Consider the following 14,609-nt stretch of genomic DNA (forward strand, 5'->3'; position numbering starts at 1 on the left):
TGGATGTGAAACTGAGGCAGCTGACTTTGTGGCACCCTAGGGTTTTGTAGCTGGTATTCCATCAAAGGTCTCTGCTGCTCAACCACTCTATTCAACATCTGAAACGTTGAGTTCCAGCGTGTGGGGACGTCGCACAAAAGCCGGTGTTGTGGCACATGCAGGCGTTGCTGGAGAGATTTTAAGCTAGCAGCGGCTACTGTCGACTTGCGAAAGTGGGCGCACATGCGCCGCACTTTCACCAGTAGCTCTGGAACATTGGGGTAGCTCTTTAGGAAACGTTGCACCACTAGGTTGAAGACGTGGGCCAGGCATGGAACATGTTGGAGTCCGGCAAGCTCCAGAGCTGCTACCAGGTTCCGGCCGTTATCACAAACGACTATGCCTGGGCCCAGGTGCAGCGGCTCAAACCATATTGCCGTCTCATCGAGGAGGGCATCCCTCACCTCGGAGGCAGTGTGCTGTCTGTCCCCCAAGCTGATCAGCTTCAGCACAGCCTGCTGACGTCTACCAACGCCAGTGCTGCAACGTTTCCAACTTGTAGCTGGGGTCAATCTAACAGCGGAGGAGGAGGCGGTGGCGGAGGAGGAGGCGGTGGCGGAGGAGGAGGCGGTAGAGGAGGAGGAGGAGGGGGGTGTTCTTCTCGTGTCCCTGCCAGGAATGTTAGGCGGGGAGACGAGGTACACCGGGCCAGTTTGGGAAGCAGTCCCAGCCTCAACTACATTCACCCAGTGTGCCGTCAGTGAAATGTAGCGTCCCTGTCCGCATGCACTTGTCCACGCGTCGGTGGTCAAGTGGACCTTTGTGCAAAGCGCGGAACTAAGGGCCCGCCTGATGTTGAGTGACACGTGCTGGTGCAAGGCGGGGACGGCACATCGGGAGAAGTAGTGACGGCTAGGGACGGCATAGCGAGGTTTCAACAAGCCGGAACGCCAACATCTCCTGGGCCAGCAGTTTAGCGATGTTGGCGTTCAAGGCTTGCGCGTGTGGGTGGTTAGCAGTGTATTTCTGCCGCCGCTCCAATGTCTGAGAGATGGTGGGTTGTTGTAAAGAAACGCCTGATGGTGCCTTTGATGGTGCAGGAGAAGGAGATAAGACAGGACCAGGGGAGGATGAGGTAGAAGTCAACAAAGTGGCGGAGGCAGATGAAGTGGTGTCCTGGCTCGTCCTCTGGAGTGCATCGCCAGCACAGTCAGCAGTGGCAGTGGCAGAGGCAGAGGCAGTGGCAGAGGCAGTGGCAGTGGCGTGAACGGCAGGCGGCCTTTGTCCTGCCGTTGCTGCCTGCCACTGATTCCAGTGCTTGGATTCCAAATGACGGCGCATTGAAGTGGTGGACAGGTTGCTCTTCTCAGAGCCCCTAATCAATTTCGAGAGGCAAATTGTGCAGACAACACTATATCTGTCCTCGGCGCATTCCTTGAAAAAACTCCACACCTTCGAGAAACGTGCCCTCGAGGTGGGAGTTTTTCAGGGCTGGGTACGAACTGGAACATCTTGGGAGATTCCGGGTGTGGCCTGGCTTCGCCTAAGCTGCTGACCTCTGCCTCTGCCTCTAGCTACCCTTTTTGGTGCTGCACCTGCCTCAACATCCACACTACTTTCCCCGCTTGACATCCCCCCTGTCCAGGTCGGGTCAGTGTCCTCATCATCCACCACTTCCTCTTCCAACTCCTGTCTCATCTCCTCCTCCCGCACAATGCGCCGGTCAACTGGATGCCCTGACGGCAACTGCGTCACATCATCGTCGATGAGGGTGGGTTGCTGGTCATCCACCACCAAATCGAACGGAGATGGAGGAGACTCTAGTGTTTGAGCATCTGGACACAGATGCTCCTCTGTTAGGTTCGTGGAATCGTGACGTGGAGAGGCAGGTTGAGGGACAATGAAAGGAGCGGAGAACAGCTCTGGGGAGCAAGGACAGTTTGGGTTATTGTTCTGTAAAGCTTCGGAATTTTGGGAGGAAGGAAGACAAGACTGTTGGGTAATAGGAGGAGAGGAGGCAGAGTCTGACTGGCTGCTGGACAATGTGCTGTAAGCGTTCTCTGACAGCCATTGCAAGACCTGTTCCTGGTTCTCGGGCCTACTAAGGTTTGTACCCTGCAGTTTAGTTAATGTGGCAAGCAACCCTGGCACTGTGGAGTGGCGCAATGCTTGCTGCCCCACAGGAGTAGGCACGGGACGCCCTGTGGCTTCACTGCTACCTTGCTCCCCAGAACCATTCCCCCGACCTCGCCCACGGCCTCGTCCACGTCCCTTTCCGGGAGCCTTGCGCATTTTGAATTCCTAGTTAGAAATTGGCACTGTATACCAGTAGTAAAAATTGTGGGTGCACGTAACCCCAATATATTCTTTGAATTACCAGTCAGAAACTGGCACTATATGGCAGTAGCAAGAAATGAGGGTATTTGTATTCCCAATATATTCTTTGAATTCCCAGTCAGACACTGGCACTATATGGCAGTAGCAAGAAATGAGGGTATTTGTATTCCCAATATATTCTTTGAATTCCCAGTCAGACAATGGCACTGTATACCAGTAGTAAAAATTGTGAGTGCACGTAACCCCAATATATTCTTTGAATTCCCAGTCAGAAACTGGCTCTATATGGCAGTAGCAAGAAATGAGGGTATTTGTATTCCCAATATATTCTTTGAATTCCCAGTCAGACAATGGCACTGTATACCAGTAGTAAAAATTGTGGGTGCACGTAACCCCAATATATTCTTTGAATTCCCAGTCAGACACTGGCACTATATGGCAGTAGCAAGAAATGAGGGTATTTGTATTCCCAATATATTCTTTGAATTCCCAGTCAGACAATGGCACTGTATACCAGTAGTAAAAATTGTGGGTGCACGTAACCCCAATATATTCTTTGAATTCCCAGTCAGACACTGGCACTATATGGCAGTAGCAAGAAATGAGGGTATTTGTATTCCCAATATATTCTTTGAATTCCCAGTCAGACAATGGCACTGTATACCAGTAGTAAAAATAGTGGGTGTATATAGCCCCAATTCTATTGCTAGGGGACTTGCAGGGTATTTCTGGGGTGAAGGTGAATTGCAAGCTCAGAATGACGCGAAGCTGGGCGTCGCTGTTCTTTTAAATTAGAGGTCACATGTTTTCGGCAGCCAATGGGTTTTGCCTACTTTTCTCAACGTCACCGGTGTCGTAGTTCCTGTCCCACCTCCCCTGCGCTGTTATTGGAGCAAAAAAGGCGCCAGGGAAGGTGGGAGGGGAATCGAGTAATGGCGCACTTTACCACGCGGTGTTCGATTAGATTCGAACATGCCGAACAGCCTAATATCCGATCGAACATGAGTTCGATAGAACACTGTTCGCTCATCTCTATTTATTAATTGTTTTAAAACACTTTATTTTTTTCACCTTTTTTTTTGCTTTTTCATGTGTCCCTATGGGACACTTAGATCAGTGATGATTTCATCACTAATCCTGTATTATGCTCTGTGAGACACAGGCTGCACATGTCTCACAGGGCATAACAGGAAGTGAGCTGTGCAGAAGGCACAGCTCACTTCCAGAAGACCCTGCAGGATCAACCAGGTAATGGGGGCTCAGGGCAGCCTGGAGTCACTGGCAAGACCTCAGACTGCATAGTAGACATACCGGCACCCCCCGATCTCACCACGGAGGGTGCCCGGGGAAGGGGGGGGGGGAAGATTGCGGAACCCTTTGTTTGCGGTGGTCATGTTTGACCATCGCAATCAAAGGGTTAAAACCTTCGATCGGTAAAAGTACCGACCGGAGATTATGGAAAAGGGTGATAGCTGTCGGTAACAGCTCTCACCCGCTTGCGATTCCGCCCGCTCAGCTAGTGAGGGGGCGAGCGCTCCATGACGTAGTATTACTTCATTGTGCACGAAGTACCTAGCGCCCATGAAGTAATAGTACATCATGGATCGCCAAGGGGTTAAGTCACGTTGCCCATGACAACCACAGATGACATAGGCAATGGGAAATTCAACAGCCCCCACCCTTAACTGTCATTGTTTATGTGTGTGTGATGTGGTGAGATCTCCAAAAATTACTTTTCTGGCCTTTCACGTGAGCCCTTCCAAATTAAGTTAGAGGCCCTTAAGCTGAGCTACCAGCAGAGATTGAGGCCCTTGAGGTGACTTCAGCCTTTTACCAGCAGAGTTTTAGGCCCTTTAAGGGAGGGTTCACACGGTGTAACGTGCCGCGTGATGTGGCACGTAGACTCCGCGTGAGATTTTGTGGGCCGTTCACGGTCCCATTGATTTCAATGGGAGCGGAGATCGTATGCGCATCGTATGCGTTACACCGTGTGAACCCTCCCTTAGTTAGTTCAGCCGTGCACCAGCAGAGTTTTTTGCCCTTGGGGCGAGTTGAGCCTTTAACCAGCAGTGTTTTTGGCCCTTGGAGTGAACTGAGTCTTTAACCAGCAGTGTTTTTGTTCCTTGGGGTGAGTTGAGCCTTTAAACAGCAGTGTTTTTGGCCCTTGGGGTGAACTGAGCCTTTAAACAGCAGTGTTTTTGGGCCTTGGGGTGATTTTAGCCTTTAAACAGCAGAGATTTTTTTGGCTCTTTGAATGAATTGATCCTTTAAACAGCAGAGTTTTAGTTTTTGGCCCTTGGGGTGAGTAGAGCCTTGCACCAGCAGTGTTTTACTTTTTGACCCTTGGGGTGAGGAGAGCCTTTAACCAGCAGTCTTTTTGGCCCTTGGGGTGAGTAGAGCCTTTAACCAGCAGAGATTTACTTTTTGGCCCTTGGGGTGAACTGAGCCTTGTAGCAGCAGAGTTTTAGTTTATGGCCCTTGGGGTGAATTGAGCCTTTAACCAGCAGAGTTTTAGTTTTTGGCTCTTGGGATGAATTGAGGATTGTAGGAGCCTAATATTATGCTCTATGGATGAATAGAGCCTTGTCGGAGCATAATATTAGGCCCTTAATGGGGTGATTTTAAATTTTGTTTTTCAACTGTGATGGTGGAGGAGGAAGAGGAGGAGGAACTGAAGACCTGGAGCACACACATCCAACTTCAAATTGGGGTGCTTGACACTGGTGGACATGCAAATGATGGGTCTATCCAGTGGCAGTTCATTTTGATCAGCGTCAGCCGGTTAGCACTGTCAGCTGACAGACGGCTGCACTTATCTGTGATGATGCCACCGGTTGCGCTGAAGACCATTTCTGATAGAATGCTGGCGGCAGGGTAGGACAGCACCTCCAAGGCGTAAAGCACAAGCTCCAGTCACAAGTCTAAGTTTGACACCCAATAAGTGTAGGGCGCAGAGGGATCGGAGAGGACAGGGCTTTGGTCAGCCTATACTTGTCCCTCCTGGTGACACTAGGCCCCTCAGTGGTGGTAGTTTGGCAAGGGGGTACCATTAAGGTGTCACATACCTTGGAGAGTGTGCCCCTGGTGGGTGTGGACCGGATGGCAGTTGTTAGCCTCTTGGAAGAATTGTCCTCTGCCGCTAACGAGAGTTGATGGAAACATTTCCATCATATTTTGCACAAGTTGCTTGTGGCAATCATAAATGTGATTGGCCCTCCCCTCTACCGGAATGAAAGATGATATGTTATTTTTATACCGGGGGTCGAGAATTGCAAAAATCCAGTATTGGTTGCTCTCCAGGATTTTGACAATGTGTTTGTCACTGGAAAAGCAGCCCAACATGAAGTCAGCTATGTGTGCCAGGGTGTTAGTTGGCATGACTTCACTTCCCCCACCGGAAGGGTCACTGTCCATTTTCTCCTCCCCTTCGCCCAATCCGCGCTGAAGTAATGGGATGCACTGCACTTCCCCGCTAGCCTCGTGTGTGAAAATGATCTCATCTGCCACTGCATCCTCCTCCTCCTCTTCCTCCGTCATTACAGGCTGAGAAGCTGACAGGAGTGTGCAGTGACTATCCTGCTGGGATGGGTATGCTCCTATCCCCGACTCCTCAGTGTGCAATGCGTTATCCCTGATGGCGATAAGGGATTCTTGCATCACACAAGTGAACTAAGGGCATGCCTGATGTTATGCAAGGCGGGGACAGCACACCGGGAAAAGTAGTGACGGCTAGGGACGGCATAGCGAGGTGCCGCTGCTGCCATCAGGTCACAGAAGGCCTGAGTCTCCACAAGCCTGAAAGGCAACATCTCCAGGGCCAGCAGTTTGGAGATGTGCCCGTTTAAGGCTTGGGCATGTGGGTGGGTTGTGCTATACTTTTGCCTGTGCTCAAACGCCTAGGAGATGGTGGGTTGCTGGGAAGAGGCGCATGATGGTGTAGGACAAGGAGCGGAGGAAGGAAAAGGAGAGGATGAGGGTGAAGTCCCCAAAGTGACAGAGGCAGATTTGGAGGTGTCCTGGCTGGTGGTCTGGACTGCAGCAACAGCACTGGACACAGTGGAAGAGGCAGTGGCGGCAACGCCGGACGACGATTGTCCTGCGTTTGCTCTCTCCCACTGAGCCCAGTGCTTGCCTTCTAAATGATGGCACATGCCTGAGGTGGTAAGGTTGCTCTTTTCAGAGCCCCTACTCAGTTTGGAGTTGCACAGTGTGCAAACCACACTAAATCCGCATACATTGAAAAATCTCCACACCATAGAGAAATGCAACCTCCTGCACGCTGTATATACAGCTTACTGAGCTGATCTGAATCCTGTAGGACCCAGCAGCTCTTGCAAGACTCTGCTCCCAGCGGATCACGTGTCCGCCGGGTCAGAGGGCAGCTGATTTATGGCGTCCATAGCTGTGTATACAGCGCTCATTCAGCGCTATATACACAGCCATTGAGAAGGCAGGGGAGGTAATAATTCTGCCCTGTCTTCTCTCTGGGAGCTCCGGCTGAAGTTACAGCCGGCTCCTATTGAAAGCAGCTGCACGATCTCCGTGCAGCTGCTGTGTTCTGACTGGACGTACAGGTACGTCCTGTCAGAACTAGGCAACCACTTCCCGGACATATATAGTCTATGGGCGGTCCGGAAGTGATTAAAAGAGCTGTTTGTTTTAATTTTTCCTGCCTATCCAAACCTAAATCCTCTCTCGCCCTCAGCACAATGTCTCTCCCTATCTAACTCCAAACCACAAATGACACAAATATGGCTGACACTATTCTTATAAATTGGAGGTCACCTGATTTCGCCAGCCAATGACTTTTTCCTTATTTTTTTCGATGCCTATGTTTTTCTTCTTCCTGTTCCACCTCCCCTGCACAGTTATTGGTGCAAAAAGAGCGCCAGGGAAGGTGGGAGGGGATACGAATTTTTACTGTGTTTACCGCGTGGTATTTGATTGGAATCGAATACGTCGAATACCTTAAAATTCGATCAAATATCTACTCGATCAAACGGTATTTGCTCATCTCTAGTGCTGAGTCCTGGTTTCAACTCCAACCAAGCACAGCATCTGCAAGGAGTTTGTATGTTCTCCTTGTGTTTGCGCGGCCTTCTTCCGGGACAGTGACTGACAATTTCTGTAAAGCACTGCAGAATATGTTGGCACTTTACACGTAAGAGAAATAAATAATAATCCACATGTTTTATCCCAGGAATGGCCCAGCACTTTTACTGTGGAATAGAGGAACAGCTGCACCCAAAACATATACAAGTGGGACTCAAACTCAGATGTACTAATATTAGCAGCAAACAGTGACCATACAATGGTATACACCAAATATCAGGCATTTAAATGAATACAATGCATTAAAAATACAGGGACTCACAGGTGACATAATGACTATACACTGTTCTCACATTTGCCATCTGGCCCAGACCTCCATGACGACTTCTTACAACTGTTATGTTTGTTTCATTTGCAATACAGACATCTTTGGTTCCTGAGGACATGAAAGGTCCTCTTTAAATTAATATCTCCCCTGAGCGCTTCACCAGACCTCAGCTGATCAACCCAGCCTCGCAGATAGGTTGGGTCACCTGAATCAAACAGTGTTTACAATGTTGTGCTAATTGGGTTATCACAATATTAATGTTATTGTCAATATGCAAATGAGCTAATTGGGTTGGACAAACAGGGAGGGAAATTTGTCTGTGTAGCGATTTATACATCACATATAAGTCCATAGAGAAGCTTTATGATTTTCCTGTATCCAGTTAGTAGACAAGCGCTATTTCGTTGCATTCTGTGTTTCTTGTGCACGAACTCACAGGGTGACCATAAGTAAGTGATCCCTCCCTGCTGCTATGGTCTATTTTCAGAATGCAAATGCTGTAAGTAATTGTGGTAATATATGTGAATTACAGAACTATTGTCGGAATTCTATAGAAGCATTATACTAGCAAAAAGGTCAGCAAAGGAAAAATGGGAAACACTGAGCGCAGGGCATATAGTTTTCATGACATTATTCACTATTTTCATACAAAAAGCTGTTGAGCTGCTGTCAGACGTAAATATGTGAACCTTACTTCCCCCACCCACCCATAGAGGGAGTCTTGCTTTGTCGCCCATTTATAGAGAGATCCTGTGAGTCCTGCTTTCTTCATCCATTCATAGAAATAGCCTGTGAGTCAAGCTTTTCTTCTCATACATAGACAGACTAACAGTTGGTCTTAAATGTATATATAGAAGAAAAGTGTTCAATTTCTTTTCATTGATTGAGGAGCAGGACTCATATGAAGGAAACTTATTACTTTAAGGTTGCTATGCCTACAAGTGAAGCTCTGGATGGGTCTGCAGCCAACAAGATTCCTGCATTATTCTCCAATCTGAGTAGTGACTGGCTATATAAACTCTGCTTGAGACTACTCAGATGCTTGTTATGGATTGTAGCTAGGTTGGAGTTCTCTAAAGCCACCTCTATATCTGACTCCCTGGTTTCTGGTTTTTACTTTCTTCAAGGTTATCCTACTTCTTACCAATTTGACTTTATGTCCTGTCTTGGACACTGTTATTCTTCTGCTATGAAATTGTATACTTCTGTGCTTCTGGTTTTCACCAAAAAAGGTCTGATATTGGTAGTGATAGGTCAATAAGGGCACCCAAATACCTTTAGCAGTGTTTGGAGATATTTCTGGGTTTCTCGGTGAGCTCCTGGCATCTTCTGCATTTGTTTACATGGGTATCTTTCTGTTTTGTTTTCTTACAACCACCATGATGCCTTGGGCCACTCAGAGTCGGCTCCCTCCACCTCCCTCTCTAACTCCCCCTTCCTTCTTTCACTCCCTATCCCTCACTTTCTCACTCACACCCCTTCCCTATTTCCCTAGCTAGCATGCTGACTACTAGTCCTTCCTAACTATCTAAATCCCCCACCTCATCATACAAACCTGTCTTTTGGACAGAACCTACTGGGCATGAGCTGGCACTCCGGCTCTATTATACGGCTCAGATGAAGTGACGTCTTGTGCCCAAAAGTTCTGGACGGGAAGACAGGTAAGTGTGATGGGTTGGGTGGTATTAGTATTGGTGACGTTCCATTTCTGGAAGCAGGGAAACAGAACGTCACTGGAAAATTGGAAAATGTGCCTGGGGAGGTCACATGACTGCCCTGGTGATCTAGGTAATTATAGATTCTTAGTACAGTAAGTAATTTAGCCGGTAGGTGGGGGGGAGGTGTTTAGCTTAGATTTGAAAGATTAATTTATCCTGGGCAACCCCTTTAAGTATGGCAACACGGATCCCTGATTAGTAAAGTCCAACCTGTGGCAGGTTCTGGTGAATTCCGTAGGAGTAGCCTCAGACTCTACCAGCCAGAACACTGAAGGATATTAGGTGGTAGGTTTTTCTTGCTATCTGATCTCCCAGTTCCTATAGTATATTGGAAACTACTTAAACAGCAATTCCATTACATCATTATGTGAGGGCGAGAGAAGCTGGATTCACAAGCTTTCTATCTGAGTGGGCAGGGATCAGGATTCTAAATGGGAGGAAGAAGGAGGGACTACCGGTTCTCTCTGGGAGCACAGTAGATGGGGAAGCAGGACTCATAGGTTTTCTCTATGGGTTGGATGGGAAGTAGGACTCAAATACTTCCATTGTAAGTGGAATGGGGAAGCAAGACTCACTGGCTTTTCAGATTTACACCTTATATCTACGAGTCCTGGCAGCACTTAAACTGTTTTATGCATGAATATACTAAATAACTTCAATGAATATATACAGTATATCACCCCTTCTATAGAGTCTAGTAAAGGAGACTCAACAGATTGGCTTTAACAAAAGATTCCAGCTGAATAAAGCTTCCTATAACCTTCAGTATCTACTATAATGACTGGCTGTTGTAACATATAATATACCAGAGTAAAACAGGCTGCGGTCAAAGCAAACGCCAGCATCATTGGAGCCGGTGTTATAAAGGGTATTATCTTGTTCTAAAAGCATAAGGATTACGTGAGTGGAATAGCCTGGCGACCCAAAAATGCTTTTTATATCAAATATATAAGACCTTTGACAGCGAATGATCCGGGATTCATCAATATAGGATTTATTTCACATTGGCTTAATCTGCAGAATATCGACGCGCTGATAAAGTCTTTGAAGTAATACGTACAAGTACTGCGCTCTTCATAGATACAATGTAAAATGAGTCTCCCAATTTTACTGTAACTTTAGTAAATGTTATATAATGTTTAAAGGGTATCTATCAGAGCAATTTGGGATGCTAAACCACCTACAGGTCCTTATAGACCAGGGGTTTGGTGTCCCAAATCATCCTGTCATAAAGCTCAGTCCCCCAACAGTTGTAGGGGAAGCTTCCAACACCTGTACTATGCGCAACATGGGTCCAGAAGCGGTTGGCTCTGTGAACTATATAGTGGAAAGACACGGGTACTGCAGTTCAGCTCCTTAATTCTGAGCATGGCATTTAGCATGAACCAGGTAGGGGGCGCTTGTTGCCCCCACCAATCAGATATTTATGGCTTATCCTATGGAGATACAGTAAATTACAAATTCCTTGACAATTCTTGTAGGCCCAACAACTTTAACTCCTTCCCACTGGTGACATTTTTCGATTTTGGACTCCCTACCTTTCCAACCCTGTAACTTTTTTTATTTTTAGGTTCACATAGCCATATCAGGGCTTATTGTTTGTGGGGCAAATATTTCTTCATAATTGTACCATTTATTATTCTGTACAGTGTACTGGGAAGCTGGAAAAAAAATTCTGAATGGGGTGGAATTGGAGAAGAAGTGTATTTGTGCGACTTTCTTACAGGCTTTGTTGCCATATTCTGATACCTGGAACTTTTTCATATTTCCATGTACAGGGATGCATGGGGCATCCTTTTTTTTTGCAGGGGCCAGGTGTAATTTTTTTTATATCAGAGGTGAAACAGCGAAAAAACTTTGGTTCAGCACTTTTGGGTCCCAGCTGTCATGGAAATGGATCATCAGCCATGAGACCAGTTCCAGGCACCATATATCCACCTCCAACATCACCAGGAAAATGGTACCTTGGTCTTGGTCAACTTTGACCAAAGTGCCAGGGGCCTTAATGCCCGTGATGAGGTTTTCCCACTGTATATGCTTGCCTTCCCACCAGTCCTATAAATGGGAATAGCTCACTGGCCACACATGTAAACCACCGCTCCATTATTAGGAGGCACTTGGGGAAACTTGTGGGAACCCATTTCTGTAATCAATGGGTGTCCCAGCAATTGGACCCCCAGTAATTATTCTCTGCATAGGGGAATGGGTCTAGGGTGGTAGAACCCTTTTAATTAAAAAACTGTATATAAAAATCTGTGAAATACATGAGCTACCTGACCACCATTCCCTTCTAAAAGGGGGGCAGAACAACCCCACGCTCCTCCTCAGCTGTCGGACTCCCAGAAATCTGCAAGTTACCCCATCCCATACTTACTGAAGGCAACATATGATTGGGACGTATCTTATAAAAAGAGTGAGTGTGGTTTTTATTTTATTTTTTGCTTACTCATACAGCACCATCATATTCCGCAGCACTTCACAGATATTGTCACCACTGTCCCATATAGGACTCACAATCTATATTTCCTAACAGTCCTACCAGTATGTCTCTGTGCCAGATTTGTTGCACGACCCCATTGACTAACAATGCAGCACTATTTTTCAATGCCTTGGCAGAAAAATACTAATAAACTATCACTTACTGTTATATTTAGTATCTTCACACCATACCTAAATTCAAGAAATCAATAATATTGTATTTATATTCTGGGCATATACCGGGTGAAAAATGAGGAAATAAAATTCATTGACTACAACCATGAATTGTAAGAGCGGCTGACGTGTCCAGGTCCAGATATTCCCTGTATAGCGTCAGCTTCCTTTTTTATCTTAACATAAAAGTTATTTCTTCCTGAGATAAAAGAAGACCCTGACTGTTACCGTTATATATAAAAAAGGAATATTTGGACCTGATAATCCCTCAGACACATGGGCTGATCTCATGAATACGATTCAGGGTTATATGCAATGAATTGTATCACTCAATATAATGTACATCTAACAAGTATAATACATAGCATTGTTTCTTGGGAGGATATTGGGTAAAGGATTTACATATATGAATAGATGTGATATTTTAGGCATATTTTACTGCTGGGATATGGATTTGCTAGTTCTGTGATACAGCAATATTATCAACAATGCTTAACTGGAATGTGTTCCCAAAATGGCTTGTTTGTTAAACCAAGTCAATTCTTTAGAGATTTTCTTTGCAGCAGATACCTCAACTACAACACAGACAGGATCACAATAGAAGATAACACCCCATATCAACCACCCTTATATCCTGTACTGACAATAGATGATGTCACAGCTTATAAACTCCCCCTTTCTACATAAACCATGTCTAGGAATCTTCCCCATAGACCACAATGTGTTGGCTCCAGTCCATCGCTGCCTATGGTCATGACTATGCCATAAAGCACACCACTAAATGCTGTTAACCCCTTCCCGCCGATGGCATTTTTTGATTTTCGTTTTTCGTTTTTGACTCCCCTCCTTCTAAACCCCATATCTTTTTTATTTCTCCGCTCCCAGAGCCATATGAGGTCTTAATTTTTGCGGGACAAATTTTTCTTCATGATGCCACCATTAATTATTCTATATAATGTACTGGGAAGCAGGAAAAAAATTCAGAATGGGGTGGATTTGAAGAAAAAATGCATTTCTGCAACTTTCTTACGGGCTTTGGTTTTACGGCGTTCACTGTGCAGCCAAAATGACATGTCCCCTATATTATGTGTTTTGGTACGGTTCCAGGGATACCAAATTTATATGGTTTTATTTACATTTTGACCCCTTAAAAAAAAAAAAAAACCTGTTAAAATTTTTTTTTTCTAAAAGTCACCATATTCCGACGGCCGTAACTTTTTTTATACATAAGTGTACGGGGATGCATAGGGCATCTTTTTTTGCGGGGCTGGGTGTACTTTTTAGTTCTACCATTTTCGGGAAATGTTATTGCTTTGATCACTTTTTATTCAAATTTTTATCAGAATCAAAACAGTGAAAAAACGGCGGTTTGGCACTTTTGACTATTTTTCCTGCTACGGCGTTTACCGAACAGGAAAAATATTTTTATAGATTTGTAGAGCGGGCGATTTCAGACGCGGGGATACCTAACATGTATATGTTTCACAGTTTTTAACTACTTTTATATGTGTTCTAGGGAAAGGGGGGTGATTTGAACTTTTAATACTTTTTATACTTTTTTATATTTTTTAATTTTTTATAATTATTTTTTATAATAATTTTTTTTTTTGCATTTATTAGACCCCCTAGGGGTGTTGAACCCCAGGGAGTCTGATCACTAATGCAATGCATTACAATGCTAATGCATTGCAATGCATTGCAAAAAATCATCCTCTCTTTTGCAGGCTGCATAGACCAGCCTGCAAAAGAGAGAATTTGCAGATAAGCCTGGGAGCCTTGTACAGGCTCCCGGCTGTCATGGCAACATGACGTCGGCCCTGGAGCATGCTCCAGGAGCTGGCGATCACGGGCAAAATGGCGGCGCCCATACGGACCGCGGTGCCGGAGGGGTTAATGCCTCCGATTGGTCCGGGGACCGATCGGAGGCATTAGAGCCGGTTGTCTACTGCTTAAAGCAGTAGACACCCGGCGGCTATGGCGGCCGCCCGGCTCCCGGGCGGTCGCCATAGTTACAGACCTGACATGCGCCGTACTATTACGGCGCATGTCGGGAAGGGGTTAACAGAGCAGCTCAGGCAAGATGGCAGACTGTACAGAAAATAGCACAAAAAACATGTGCAATCTGAAAATAAGATTAGAAAAAAATATATATTTTTTTCCTATCTAAAAAAATGTAAAAAATTGCAATATATTCCTTTTAAATATACGACAGATAATCCAGATAGAGTGGTCTGAACAATGTCATTCGGTCTAGTTGCTATAGCTGCTGTATTAAGACCAGAGTACTTACTGATGCGGGCGCATTCACTACGGATAAATTATAGCCATACAGGAAGGATGATCCCAAAGCACCAACAAGAGCCGCCATTATCAGCTTCCATGTGAACTCCTAGATACAAATAGAACTGGTCAGTAAAATGAAAATAAAGTACAGCATTATCATAATCGTAACGTTTAAGGGGCCGTTCACATGGCGGAAAATTCCTCTTCATTTTCCAGCCACCATTTTCCGCCCTTTGCCTACCGGCAGAGCAATGGCATTG

The 14,609-nt window shown here is 45.8% G+C and overlaps 1 protein-coding gene across 2 annotated transcripts in view; it reads right to left on the reverse strand.

The window, feature by feature from the left end:
* Window positions 1-14,609, reverse strand: part of SLC2A9 (solute carrier family 2 member 9) — a 220,024-nt gene that overhangs the window by 190,471 nt on the left and 14,944 nt on the right. For both annotated transcript variants that reach the window (XM_075260760.1, XM_075260767.1), the window contains exon 3: window positions 14,357-14,455. In XM_075260760.1, the coding sequence (XP_075116861.1) occupies window positions 14,357-14,455 (99 nt within the window). The remainder of the gene's footprint in view (window positions 1-14,356; window positions 14,456-14,609) is intronic.

This window comes from Leptodactylus fuscus, chromosome 1 (genome assembly GCF_031893055.1).
Source record: "Leptodactylus fuscus isolate aLepFus1 chromosome 1, aLepFus1.hap2, whole genome shotgun sequence".
Taxonomy (NCBI): domain Eukaryota; kingdom Metazoa; phylum Chordata; class Amphibia; order Anura; family Leptodactylidae; genus Leptodactylus; species Leptodactylus fuscus.